General features: G+C 38.4%; 1 protein-coding gene across 1 annotated transcript; it reads left to right on the forward strand.

Annotated features, from left to right (window-relative positions):
• Positions 1–3,786: 3,786 nt before the first annotated feature.
• Positions 3,787–5,614, forward strand: LOC141587913 (uncharacterized). The gene is made up of 2 exons (XM_074409378.1): positions 3,787–3,915; positions 4,148–5,614. The coding sequence occupies exons 1-2, from the start codon at positions 3,787–3,789 to the stop codon at positions 5,612–5,614; spliced, it is 1,596 nt and encodes a 531-aa protein (XP_074265479.1).
• The last annotated feature ends 10,177 nt before the right edge of the window (positions 5,615–15,791 follow it).

Below are 15,791 nucleotides of genomic sequence, written 5' to 3' on the forward strand. Positions count from 1 at the left end.
CAGCTAGCCACTTTGATTGGTTTGTAGTATTTCGAGTTGGGTATGTTTTGGATAATAGTACTAGTTGTCCACTAATAAAATATCTCATTAAACCTAATTCATCTAGTCTTGAATAAAAGTGCAATTCTTATATCTTAAACCCATGCGTAGGATACTTCATACTCCCTCCAACTTCCCACTTATTCTCAACTTCCTATAGTATTTTTTTTTTATCAACTTCCTATTTTTTAATTTTTTTTAAAAAAAACATAAACATTAACTCCACTTTTAGGAAGCAGTTACCATTGTCATATTCACTTTAAATGTTTTGTAATATTATGTTCACGATCACGATATAACACTATCATATTCACTTTAAGTTTAGTGAATATAGAGATATTGTTTAATGAACACTACTCTGTATTATATAGGCGATATTCACAAATATGACACTATTATATTCACTTTTAGTTTGTTTGATGAATATGAACTATGTAGTGTGATATTCAGTTATTCACTACATGACTCTATTATATTCACTTTCAGTTTAGTTAATGCTCCCTCTTATTCACAATAAACTTCCCCTTTCATTTTGACACAAAAATCAAGGAAATACATTACCCCACCATATAAATAAATTTGGACCACACAAATACACTGACCCAGTATACAATTAAATTTGGATCACACAAACACTTACCAAAAAATGAAATAGGGAAGTTATTGTGAATAGACGGAAAATAAAATAGGGAAGTTTATATTGAATAGGAGGGAGTATAACATTGTAGTTTGATTAATATGTATTGTCTCGTGTAATATTTAGTATGGTCATAAACGTTTTATTCCTTATCAAAATCGTATAGTACAAAATAATTTGGAGGAATAAAAATAATTCTGTAATATGATACAAATATCTCATTATTATGAATATGTCAATAAGTGATGCGAATATGTGAGTAAAATTAAAATAAATAACAAAATGTATCAAATATGATCTCTATTTATAGAGAAATAAAAAGTATGAATAATGGTATTATTTTTCCTAATTTATAAAATTTAAGATTTATTTTATTAAAAAAATTAAGAGTGAGAGTACCATGCACTATACTCCTGGGTGCATGGTATAATTTACCCATAAAAGTGAACACAAATGACGAATACACGACATTTCAGTTAGAGGTGACAATTGGGGCAGTTGGGTTGGGTTGGGTTGGGTTGTGTTTGGGTCGGGTCAGATTTTATCGGATTCGTGTCAAATGGGGCCATCCTACTCTTTCGGGTTGAATCGAGTTCGTGTAGGGTCGTATTGAGTCGGGTCATTTCGGATCAAATGATGTATAGAATCGGATCAGGTTTGGGACGGGTCTTATCGGGTCAAGTTACTTTATCACATTAATTCATTTGGCCATTAAATTTAGTTTTCAACAATTATTTGGCTTAATTATTTCATTATTAATTCAAATGTAAAACAAAACCGGAAAAGTGGTGATTGACCCCCATAACTTTGTGCAATTGTGAAATTAACCTCCACAACTTTCAATTAGAGTAATTTGGCCCCATAAGGTGCAATCAAATTCAATACAAAACTTCACCTAAATATCATTATATACCAACAATTATACTAACACGTATACGTATAACATACTAAAATCATACGTATTACATACTAAAACCATTTTTTTACATACGTATATAATTCGGTATAATTTAAAAAAAAAATTAAAAATTTTATGTGAATTTTTTTGAAATGTTGAAAAATAGAAATATTTGAATATTTTTTACTCTTTTATTATATTTTTTATATTTTTTGTCATGAAAATCTTTTATTCCCACTTCTGATTTTAACATAACTACCTAACAAAATATTTTGCAATTGAAATATTTTTACGAAAATTGTGAAAAAAATTTGAAAATTTTCTACTTTATATAAAAATAATAAATTGTTTGATTCTCGTAAAATATTTTTAGTTTTTTTATCTAATTTATGCTATTTTTTTTATTTTGATTAAATTTATTTAACTTTTATTTTATATTTTTCATAAAAACATAACCTTTTTTTTTTTACTTTTGTGATATGATAAATTGAATTTCTCGTGAGATTTTGATCGAAGAGTTTAATTTCACTGACTATGTAAGTTATGGCATAATCACTCCAATTAAAAGTTGTGGGGGTTTATTTCACAATTGCACAAAGTTATGGGGGTCAATCACCACTTCTCTGCAAACCAAATATTAAATCACTTTCATCTTGATAAGTATTAAGTTTAATAATTGGGTCACCAATTTAGTCGGTTAAGATTCGGCTTTTGGTCACTGATTATTGGGTTCGTGTTACAGATCGTCATCTGGTCGGGCCGGTTTCAGTTTGCAACATTCTCTGATTCTGTCGAGACGGGTTTGCTCGGATTTGACGCAGACCACTTGGATTGGACCAGATTTACCAGCTCTGGTTTCAGTAGAATACAGGAACTCGAACCCTAAATCGTCTGAAATCCACTAATCTACTCACCCACGAGCCGTAATATTCACATTAGAGCCGGCTCGGGTTCAGATTGCCTCTAATCAAGGGGAGAGAAGCTGTTTAGGCAATGACAAATACGAAGTACATTAATACAGAGTACAAAGTGGTGGGTATAAAGTAAAAATAAAGAGTGAAGAAAGGTGAGAGTAGTGACATATCAAGAGAGCAGGGGCCCCATAAATAAACTTCATCGCCCGGAATACTCGCGACCTTTTTTTCCAGTATTAGTGCCAGTCAGTCATCACTTCGTGGGTCCTCCTTTCACTCTTTCACCCTTGTTTACATCTCATTCTGCAAAATAAAAATAAAAATCTTTCTTTTAGGTTTTCAATAGAATCTTTGCATGATTGGCCCTTATTTGTTTTCTAGATCTAAAGAGGGAAAGGTAGTTTTGATGTTAATGGGATTCGAACTCAGATCATGAGTATCAGTTCTTATGACTTTATCAATTAACTTAATTAATTTAAGTGGATATACCCTAATTTGTGAGAAATTGATTTTTAACCATAAATTTGTGTATAAGGCGATTTTATATAAGATGTTTGTTTAAACAATAATTAACTTTTATTTAAATGAGTCAAAATACTTTATTAATCGACTAATTTTACACGATGTTTGTGTTAGGCGATTTTACATGATAACAACCTTTTTTTACAAAAAAAAAATGTTTGTTACAGTTAAATGTATTGATCTAAAAAAAATTATTCTGAAAATTGTTTTGCATGTGCAACAAATATAATTCTACTCTATTTTCTGGATTTAATTTTAATAATATCCTTTTTCTTTTTTCCACTTGTGTACCACGCTTTTAGAATGGCACAGTTAAATTGGATTGGCTTGAATTAATGCTCCTATATAAAAGTATAAGATAGAGTAACTAACAAATATAAGTTAGTTATGTAAAAGTTTGTTATAACTAACCTGAGTTAGTTATAGTAACCATGGTAGTTAAGATTATGTCGGTGTAGTGTATGCACTATAAATACATGATGCAATAAACATTGAAATCACTTTTGCTCAATATAATTTCTTCCTCCAATCTTCTCTCTAATCATGATCACATATTCATCATTCTAATATGGTATCAGAGCCAATTAGTTCGATCCACCGTTTTTCTTTCCAAAATTATTTCATACTTTCGCTTCCGCTTTCATAATCAATCATAAAATCATATTTCCTGATCAAATTTTGATCAACATCATATCAAACACATTTCTTGATCGGATTTTGATCAACATTATATCAAACACATTTCTTGATCTTTTTAATTCAATCAAACTTACAATATGCCTGAGAATTCTAAAGAAAGTAGTCATGGTTATGACTTCTATGATGATCCTTTGTATTTGTCATCATCTGATGAGCCGTTTTCGCACCTGATTTCACCATTGTTTAATGGTAATGACGGAAAAAGGGTTGGAAACAAGATATCTTGATGGCTCTTGCTTCGAAGAACAAAGATTGCTTCATCGATGGTACGCTTCCTCAACCTCCTAAGACGGATAAGAAGTTTCATCAGTGGGTGCGCTGCGATTTGATGGTGATGAAATGGATTCTCAATTCTTTAGACAAGTCAATTCGCGACAATCTCAAATATGTGAAGTCAGCTAAAGAACTCTGGGAGAATTGCTGGAACGATATGGTCAGGCGAATGCTATAGAAATCTATCAACTCAAGAAGGATCTTGATGTTGTAAGTCAGTCCAATTTATCTCTTGTTGAATATTATAGCAAGTTGAAGAATTACTGGGAAACATTGGACAGTCTTGACCCAATTCCTCAGTGTTCTTATGATAAGATTGCTCAATGTTCATGCACTCTTATGAATAGAATTGTTGCTCGAGAGAATAATTCCAAGCTAATACAGTTTTTAATGGGATTAAACACTGGTTTTGACAATATTAGAACCCAAATTCTTTCAATGGATCCTTTGCCTACCATCAATAGAGCATTAGGGTTGTTACAGAAAATTGAGAAACAAAAGCATGTTGTTGAGTCTGTTGAAGTCTTGACTGAAGCATCTGCTTATGCTTCTTTCAAGGCTGTTGATGTTAATACTCATGAGAAAAAGGAGAAGAAGTATTGCAGTCACTGTAAGATGAACAATCATAACCTAGATGAATGTTTTTGGGTTAATGGGTGTGATTACTGTGGTAAACCAGGGCATAAGATTGATAAGTGTTATCGTTTGGTTGGATTTCTTAGTGATAAGACTGCTAAGCCTCCTACAAAACCTGCCAAACCTAAACCTAAGAATTTTGGTGGGAAGTCTGGGTACAAGAAAAGTGCAAATACTGTTCATGTTATTGAACATAATGATTCTGAAGATGATCATCCTCTAGTTCAGTCTTCTGATGCCAGTACTTCTCAGTCTTTTGATCCAAATATGTTAGATGGATTGGTCACATCTGTCGTTGATCAGGTTCTCAAGAGGATTTCAGACAACATGCCATCTTTATCATCCTCTAATTTTACAGGTATGGTTCCTAATTCACTTGCTAATGCTGTTCATCATAATTTGTTTTTACATGACTGGATCATTGACACTGGTGCTTCTGACCATATGACCTTTAACACTCGTTTATTGCATAATGTTAGATTCTTGCCTAAATCCTTGCCTATAGGTCTTCCAGATGGTAGTATTAAGCATGTATCTAAAGTTGGTGATATTAGATTAAATGACAAAATCTTGCTGCAGAATGTTTTATTGATTTCTGATTTTAAACAGAATCTCCTATCTGTTAGTAAACTGATTGATGATAACAAATTGTTTGATGTGTTTTCTGCTGCCAATTGTTCTTTTCAGGATCTTTCAACTAAACTTGTCATTGCTACTGGCAGACGAATAGGAGATCTCTACAGATTTCAAAACTTTAACATTCAAGACTTAGTGAATAAAGTAGTTTCCATTGTTTCAAAAACTTTAGGTTGTACTAGTTCTGTTAGCCAGTCTTTACATTCTGCAAACAGTAGTTCATGTTCAGCTTCTGTGGATTTGTTACATGCCAGATTAGGCCATATAGGTTTTGATAAACTCAACTATGTAAATACTCTTCATAATAATGGAAAGAAGGTTAAGCATTGTGAAACTTGTGTTCTATCTAAGCATCATTAATTGCCATTTCCTACTAGTTCTTCTAAAGCTTTTTGTGTTTTTGAATTAATGCATATGGATGTTTGGGGTCCTTATAAGACCCCTGCTATGTCAGGTGCTAAGTATTTTTTAACTATCCTTGATGATTTCTCAAGGAATACTTGGACTATATTGTTTAAAACAAAGGATCAAGTTTACAAGTTAGTCAAAGATTTCTTTGCTTATGTTATCACTCAGTTTAATGCTAAGATAAAAATTATTAGAACTGATAATGGGTCAGAATTTTTGTATCATGTCCGTGGTAATTTGTTTAAAGATATGGGTTTGGTTCATCAGACTAGTGTTGTTGGGAGGCCCCAGCAGAATGGTAGGGTGGAACGTAAACATAGACACCTACTAGAGACTGATAGGGCACTCAAAATACATGCAAGTCTTCCCATAAAGTTCTGGGGAGACTGCTTGTTTACTGTTAACTCATTTGATAAATATGATGCCCTCATCTGTCATTAATTGGCAAATTCCTTAAACTTTAATCTTTGGCAAAGCACCACCTTATGAGTCTTTAAGGATCTTTGGGTGTTGCTGTTATGCCATCATGCCACCCACTTACATTGATAAGCTGGGGACGAGCAAGAAAATGCATATTTTTAGGTTATCCTCATCAACAAAAGGGTTACAGGCTGTATGATCTAGCTACCCACAAAGTCTTTGTTAATAGAGATGTGATTTTCAAAGAAGATATATTTCCTTTCAAAGAACAGTTTCAAGTTGTAAACGAGGATACACAATTGGTTAATCCTGCCCCATCTACTTTAATATTATCAAAAACTAGTACAAAGTCAAATAATAATTTTCCTAATACTATACAAGCCACTACTGATGAAACTGTCAGTGCTGGTCAGGGCCCACCTGATACAGCAGTACCTGAGACTGTCACAACTAATAATATTATGCCACATAATACTACTATAACAACCTCAGAATTTGAGCATTTACAAGCAACTAGGAAATCTACAAGACCCAGGCAGCCATCAATTCTTTTGCAGCAATTCCACTGTCCCCTCAAATTATCCAGTAATGCCCCTGCATCATCTTCACATGCTGCGATCTTACAAGACTTGTCAGCTTTCTCCTCTGATTATATAGCATCCTTGGCCACATTTATCAAAGAGTCTGAGCCCTATAATTTCAAACAAGCAAGCAATCAACCTAAATGGGTTGAAGCTATGAACAAAGAGATCAAGGCATTAGAAGAAAACAATACATGTGAAATAGTTGATTTGCTTGTGGATAAGAAACCCATTGGTTCAAAGTGGGTTTCAAAATTAAGTATAAAGCAGATGGTACTGTTGAGAGATATAAAGCTCATTTAGTAGCAAAAGGATATAACCAGGTCAAAGACAAGGATTATAAGGATACTTTCTCACCTGTTGCAAAATTCACAACTGTTAGGGCCTTGATAGCTTTAGCTGCAGCAAAGGGCTGGAGTTTGCATCAGTTAGATATCAATAACGCATTTCTTCATGGATATTTAGATGAAGAACCTCCAGAAGGATATATAGTACAGACTGGACAAGTATGCAGATTGCTAAGGTCATTATATGGATTGAAACAAGCCAGCAGGCAATAAAATAAAGAATTGACCAAGTATTTGCAGAGCATTGGATTTGTGCAGTCTAAACATGATTATTCATTGTTTACAAGACATAATGCAGTTAATAAGTCCTTTGTGGCTGCATTAGTCTATGTATATGATCGATGTTTTATTATCAGGAACAGATGACACACAGATTGAGCACATCAAGCAAGGCCTTGATTCCAAGTTTTCCATCAAGGACTTGGGTCATATGAGATATTTTGTTGGGACTAGAGATATCTAGAAATGCATCAGGGATCATGATCAACCAAAGAAAATATATCTTAGATATATTACAAGATATGAAGATGGAAAATTGCAAGTCTGCTAACTTTCCATTACCAAGGGGTCTCAAATTATCTACTGATGAAGGACAACTATTGGAAAATCCTGAAGTTTACAGGAGGTTAATTGGAAGATTACTTTACCTTAACTCATCCAGACCAGATCTTTCATATTCTGTCCAGCATTTGAGTCAGTTCATCAGTGAACCACGTATTTCACACTTGCAAGCAGATATTCATGTTCTTAAGTATATAAAGGCACCATAAACACTGGTTTATTTTACAACGCCACATCTGATTTATCCCTTACTGCATACAGTGATGCTGATTGGGGACAATGTGCCTTTACCTGCAAATCCCTAAATGGATATTGTGTTTTTCTTGGCTCTTCTCTGATTTCTTGGAAAACAAAGAAGCAGCGCACTGTGAGTAAGAGTTCAGCTGAGTCTGAATATCGAAGTCTTTCTTACACTTCTTCTGAACTAGTCTGGTTGGATAACATTCTCAAGGATTTGAATGTTATTGTACCTAAACCAATTCCCCTGCTATGTGATAACAAGGCTGCAGAACATCTTACTCATAATCCTATCTTACACGAGAGGACAAAACATTTGTCCATTGATTGCCATTATGTTCGTGAGAAACAACAAGAGGGTTTTCTATTCACAAGACATGTTAGGACGGGACTTCGGTTGGCTGATCTTATGACCAAGGCACTTGGCTTTGAACAGCATCAATTTTTGGCCAGCAAGCTTGGTTTAATGTTTACACCCACTCAAGCTTGAAGGGGGGGGGGGATATAAGATAGAGTAACTAACAAATATAAGTTACTTATGTAAAAGTTTGTTATAACTAACCTGAGTTAGTTATAGTAACCATGGTAGTTTAGATTATGTCGGTGTAGTGTATGCACTATAAATACATGATATAACAAACATTGAAATCACTTTTACTCAATATAATTTCTTCCTCCAATCTTCTCTCTAGTCATGATCACATATTCATCATTCTAATAAAAAGCATCTTTAATTGATAACTATTTAATACATTGTAACTTGACCTTTCACCTTGGTTTTTAAGCTATTTTGTTATTCGGTTACATGTTTTATCATGTATGAGTCCTACTCCGTACAATATTACAACCAATCAATGAAAAAAACTATGTCCTTTTTACAAACTAAGTTACTTGTCTTTGTAGAGCTACCATGCTTGCAAAACGTATTTATTGATTTCAACTTTAACAAAAAGTTATTACTTAATATTTTATAAATATTAAAGTAAGGCCCTGTTCTTTTGGACTGAAACGGATCTGATCTGAACTGAACTGAACTTATAGGATCTGAACTAAACTTATAGGATCTGAACTGAACTGAACTGAACTTATAGGATCTGAACTGAAATGAAATTATTGGATCTGAACTGAACTTATAGGATTTGAACTGAACTGAACTTAAAGGATCTGAATTGAACTTATACGATCTGAATTTAAATTAACTTAAATTATTATTATTATTATTATTATTATTATTATTATTATTATTATTATTATTATTATTATTATTATTATTGTTATTGTTATTGTTCTTGTTCTTGTTGTTATTTTTGTTGTTATTATTATTATTTTTTTTTTTTTAAATCGCAACTTTTGTATTATTATTATTATTATTATTATTATTATTATTATTATGCGCGCAACTTTCATTATAATAAAAATAAAAGGTTTACATGAAATTGGTGGGGAGCCGAGAAACAAGCTGGGCTCCCACACCCTTAGCAATAGTAAAGCTAATACGAGTAAAAATGTAAGCGGCTACCCGAGCTGACAAAGATCCCGAGATACCGAGAATTTCGGATCCGCTTGAGCAAGGCAACAAAGATCCGAATCGAACTCCCAAGTGAAGAGAAAGAGAAAGGTAGGAAACCATAACCCGCTACCGCGCACAAATCCCCATACTTAGCACACTTTCGCCGGAAAGAAAGATCGCGCGACAACCCTAAGACACAAAATCCGCTAACCTTGCTTCCTCGAGTCAAAGGTGAAGAACCCGTCGGTCGACGCACACATCACGCCCCCGTCCCAAGAATAAAGCAATAAATCCGCAGGACGAAGAGAGCCACCATGCCCATCAACCAAACCGATATCAACCTCCTTCCCGCAGAAATACCAGATCTATAGCAGATGTCGAAAAGAGTGTCCTGGACAAGGTTATGCCGATGTTTAACGCCCAAGATGCCCAGTCAAAGACAAGAAACAGCGTGGTCCCCAAAAACATCCTCAAAGAAAAACCCGAGAGCAAGCGGGATGGGGCCTAGATACCGAGAATAACGGAACACCGGGCGATACCCAAAGACACTACGGTAAGTCCTCCCGTTCATAGTCCGCCCCAACCCCGAGATAGGAACCGCACGCAACCAATCGGAGGAGTGAGAACCCCGCCGAGACTCGCCATAGAGCGATCTCGGCGAGGTGTCAAAGAAAAAACAGACTCGAGGCGAGCAACCGTCGTGAAATAAATATCCGCCAATTTCTTCATAAGTTTGGGGGCAGCAATTTCACTAGGGCGACCTAATATATCGAACCCGTAGTCGCAGTAAACACCTGTGCGGCATCATCAAAAGCAGGGCCAGCGGCTACAACACGAGAAGGGCCGAGGAGCTTAGCTCGCAAACCCAGACCGCAAGCGGGACGCAATAAAAGCATAGAACAAAACATCTCCGACCGCATAAACACCAAGGCCACCCAGATGAAAAGGGAATGTAGCAAGGCGCCACCGCCAATCCCAAAACCCGCCCCGATGCGGTGACAATACGTTCCAAGCTAGAACGCAGAGCGGCATCAAAAGGAAGATGACAGGACCCAAAAACACTAGGGGAGCAAGTACGAAGAGAGAAGTAGAGCTTAGATATACCAAAGACAAGCTCGAAGAAGAAGCAACTCACATGCGGGTCCTCAATCCTCGCAACCAAATCCATCACTCAATGGTCTTAGTTACTCTCGTCGCCACAATCTCACTTCTAAAACCAGGACAATCTTGACAGTCCTCCCAAACTGTAACACCGCGCAATGGCCGAGAGATAGAAGTGGGGAAAACCCCGGAAGCGGCTCCGTGGATCCTCAACAGTGCCAAAAGACCTCCGTCTTGGAGACATTTAGGTGTAAACCAAAACGAGGGCCATCCAACCTAATCAAGTCCAAAGCCTTCCCCACCTCCAAAGTATCTCCCACAATGGTGCCATCATCTAAGTACCAAGCCTGCAAAGTGAGGTCAAAAGTGTCCCGGATCTTGCAAACCAAAGGATGCAAAACCAACGCGAAAAGCAAAGGCCCCAATGGATCACCCTGCCTGAACACCCCGACAAGACCATAAGCGGTGCTCCCCATAAAAAAGGCGGGCGGGCTGGAATAACAAAACTCCACCCAACGGGAGAGAGCCGGCACCGACAAGCGGACCTCCTGAAGCATGGTCGAACGGTCAACAAGGTTGAACGCATTCTCGAAATCAACCAAAGAACATAGAAAGCCCCACTGTTCCCCGAGCCTCAATGAGCCGGTTCAAGGCATGCAAGATAGCCTCTCCTCCACCGGACACACCCACCCCGAACTGAAGCCCATCAAAATAAGAAGATAAGGACGGGCCAACCATAGAAGCACCAACCTTAGAGACAAGCCGTCTCCAGACCGTACCGACAGCAATAGGACAAACACCACCACCCGGTTTAACGAGTGGCGTGAGAGGGGCGCTGGCAATGTACTCACCCAGAGGAAGAGGGCACCGACCCTCAAGAAAAAGATTAACCACCCTAGTAATAGAAGTGATCAAATCATCGGAGATAGCCACAGCAGCGCCACTCAAACAATCCATAAGGTGCTGGGCACGAAAACCATCCCTCCCACAAGAAGTACCACGAGGGAAGCTCCGAATCATATCCAAGACCACCGCGGAAGAGGCAACCAGAGGATGATGATCCCCAGACAGAGGAGGCAATGAAGGAGGCGGGGCGACCGGATGCTTCTCACGCAGGGCCACGAGAGTGGCATCGGAGTAGGGGGCGACCCCAGAGGAAGAAAGCACTCGACAAAGAAGCAGAAGATAATGGCCATCGATATTTTCCGCCGGCATTGGCGGAGGTTAAGGTCACTCAAATCGAGATCCTCATCCACATAAAAAGAAGAAGGACCCTCATCGAAGCACTCCTCAGTAATAACCGCAAACCCCCTGTGTGTCCCCAAGCAAGAATAGCCCTGGCAATACTCTCCTCCTGATGCTGACGCCGAATAGCAGACCGACACTCATGATTACTCCGAGGAGCGAAAGTCCTGAGCAAACAAAGAGGTAAAGCAAGCAAACGAACCCAGCGGGAGAGATCACTAGGGGCATCAAACACCGCATCCAAGGCCCCTTTCAAAGCCCGAGCAAACCCAAGACGGCACTTAGGAGGAATAGATTTCACAGTGCGAAGGCCCAAAGACAGCAAACGACCCAACGAAGATATAGACCACTGAACGAGCTCCACACTATCATCAGAAGAAACCGAAGTAGAAGGAGCCAAAGGTCTCGGAATACCATGAATATGGAAGGAGTAAATGCCATCAACACACACCGGATGCTCCACAATATCACCCCGATTATGCCGACATCTAGCACCAAGAGTATGGATCATAAAACACACCCCACACAACCAGAACCCCATCCGTCGCAAAGAACTCTCGGCGTTGGAATAGACAGTCAAACTATCAGAAAGAGTCTGCCGCGTAAGGTCCAACGCCCCTTCATGACAATGTCGGTCCTGCAAATGTTTCATCCAAGCGGCCTTTGTAAGGCCCTTACCGAAACCATCCCGACACCCATGAAGACTCGAAAAAGGACAATGGTACCGTACAAGTTCGGGCATGAAGGAAGAAAACCACCAAAACAAACCACGACCAGAACCACCAGCAGGCTAGGACCGAAGTAAAAGGCCACCACAACTCCGGCACCAAGCAGAAACTTAGCACGAACAAGCAGCGGTAACAAGGCGGCGTAAAAAGGAAAAAGGAAAAGCTAAAGAAAGAACCCAACAAGATGGTGCAAAACTGACCGTGGAAGTGGCACCAAAAGGCGGCAGCAGGAGATGCTTGCAGGTGGTGCAAACCGGCAAGAAGAACCCCGCACAGTAGCAACAAAAACCCGCAAAATCGAAACCGACAAAACAGCAACGACCTCCGGCAAAAACACACCGGCAGAAGCAGCAGTAACCACCGGCACGATCCCACTACCCTGAAAAGATGGCCACCAGCAAACGCAAACCCACCGGCCAACGCTAACCCAGGCCAGACACCAAAGAAACCCGTCGTCGTATTGGTGATGAGAAATAGCCGCAAAAACGCACAACCAAAACTTCACACCACAGGGGCCTGCTCCGATGACGATCACCGTTAATAGTTGGCGACCACAACTTGAGAAGGTGGCCGGCAACCAGCAGACGATCAACAACGACAAACGGAAACGAAAACAAAAAGAAAACCCTAAAAAGCGAAAAGCAGCAACGCAACAACACCAAAACGAAAACGAACCCTAAAACAACAGTGCCCACACCAGTCAGAGGACGGCGGCAGCAGCCGTAGGGTCGCCGTCAAGGTGGCAGTAGCAGCCACTCGAAAACCCCACAAACCTCTCTCTCTAAAACCTAAACAGAAAAACGCAAAAAACAGGAACAACACAACCCACGATTTGGAACGACGGCGACGTGAGGTTGCCGGCGCTGAAGAGTGTTGACGGCGGCGACGTGAGGTGGCCGACGGTGGGTGTGGTGACGTGAGGTGCGCAGATGAGCCCTAATTATTATTATTATTATTATTATTATTATTATTATTATTATTATTATTATTATTATTATTATTATTATTATTATTATTATTATTATTATTATTATTAAAAAACACAAACTTTTATTGAGATTAAAAAATTTTTTTACATGAAATTAGTGGACAGCCAAGAGAGAACACTTATAAGAAAATATAGTCTAAAACACAAGGTAAGATAATAATACGGAGTATTTTTTCGCTTTATATATACATTGGTTTGTTCATACATTCTACTACGGTTACATTACGATAAAAAATAATGAGAAGAGTGATAATTTTTTTTTAAATAATAATGTATATATGTATCGAATAATTAATAATATCAAATGTTTTTGCGTCGGTTTTTAAAAATAATACTCTGTATATAACTTTTCTAAACTGAATTTATAGGATCTGAACTGAACTTATAAGATATTAACTGAACTAAACATTTAAAGTATCCATATTCACCCCCGTCATCAAATTTAGTTTTTTTTTTCTTTTTTTATAAATAGTTAATGTGGGACCTGCAGCAAAGAATCTAGAATTAATTTCTCGAAACCACCATGTTTTATACGTAAATGTTTATGTTATAGAAACTGAACTGAACTGAACTTATAGGATCTAAACTGAACTTATAGGATCTGAACTGAACTGAACTTATAGGATCTGAACTGAACAGGACTTATAGGATCTGAACTGAAATTATAGAATCTGATCTGAACTGAACTTAACTTATAGGATCTGAAGTGAACTTAAATTAAGCGACTTTAAGTCCAAAAGAACATGGTCTAAGTCGTAATCAGTTATAAGAAAATATAACCTCACTCTCCATGTTCGATCCATCATTCCCTTTCCTAGGTGTACACTTTGCGGTAGCCCTTCCCTCCCTGAGTCCACCCTCCACGCACTCTGAGATTGTGATCTCGCTGCTGCCACTTGGTCCTATTTTAATGTAAACCATTCCTTCTTCCTTCCTGATCTCCAACATTAGATCTTTGAGAACTGTACCGCGAAGGGCGAATGGCCCACCCTCTTCTCCTTCATTATGTGGCGTCTTTGGACTAGACGTTGTGACACTATCTTCTCTCCTACCCCTTCCCTCTCTCCTCCTCTGTTCTGCAGCTCCATCTCTTCCCAGGCCGCCTCTTGGAGTGCCGCCAACTCTCGTTCCTCTCCAACCACCCTCCTTAGCTCACCTGTCTCTGCCTTTCGCTTCCCTTGTAGCTGGGCCCCTCCGCCGCAACATTGGTGTAAGATCAATGTAGATGCGGCCTTCTCTCCCTCCTCCTTGGTCACTAGTTTTGGGTGTGTTGTTAGGGACTCCGTTGGTTCTTGGATTCATGGGTGGTCTAGCCGGTGCTTTGCTACTACCTCCTTTATTAGTGAGGTCCTTGCTATTAGAGAAGGGATCCGTTTTGCGGTTTTGTCCACGGATAAGTTTGTAATTGCTTCTGACTGTATTAATGCTGTTAATGCTATTTTGAGCTCGGCCTCCCCCTGTGGCCCTTATGCTAACATCATCATTGAGTGTAGGGAACTCTTAAAGGTATCACCAGGACTGAAGCTCGTTTTTGAGAAAAGATCGGCTAACAAGGTTGCGGATGCTCTTGCTAAGTTCTCTGCGGCGGATGCCACTTCTTCTAGTGGTTGTTTTAGCTGGGACTATGCACCCTCTTTTGTTACAAACTTATGTACTCGTGACTTTTTAGAGGCTTGCACGTCTCTCAACACCGACCCTTCCCCATGATGTACTTGAACTCTTGGTTCCCTTTTTAATTTAATGTTCATTTTGACCAAAAAAAAAAAAGTCGTAATCAGTAAAAAAAAATAAAAAGCCGATGTCTTAGTTTTATATACGTCGCTACATTTCGCCACTTTTACTAGATCAATTTTCAGGAAAGAGGCTTTAACATAAATAAAACAAAAGAGAAGGCACAAAGGCAGTATAAATGTATAATCATGGACACAACTCAAATTGTTTTATTAATATTTTATGCATCCTAGCTCGGCTCATGTAGTTAGGGAATTATAAGCATAATCTCATTGACATGTGCCTAGATTTGCTAGTTTAAAGTGAGTACGGATTATTGATTAAAAAACTTGACTCTTTAAGTTATGCTAGTCACCCCTTAACAAGTCCTCTCCAAGTCACATTTGTCCGTTGTTAAATAAATTATCTTCCACTTAAGTAAAAAGTTTAAATAATTGATAGTGATGGAGGTATGTAGACCTGGTAAAACGGGTCACTCGGGTCGGGTACGGGTCACTTTGGGTCGGGTCATTTCGGGTCTGTCACATTTTTCGGGTCGGGTCACTTTCGGATTTCGGGTCGCTTTCGGGTGACTTGTTGTCGGGTCATTTCGGGTCGGGTCATTTTCGGGTATAGGTCATTTTAGGTTGGGTTGCTTTTGAGTTAATGGCTAAGCACTTAAGTTAATATATTTTGATTAA

This window comes from Silene latifolia, chromosome 6 (genome assembly GCF_048544455.1).
Source record: "Silene latifolia isolate original U9 population chromosome 6, ASM4854445v1, whole genome shotgun sequence".
NCBI lineage: Eukaryota > Viridiplantae > Streptophyta > Magnoliopsida > Caryophyllales > Caryophyllaceae > Silene > Silene latifolia.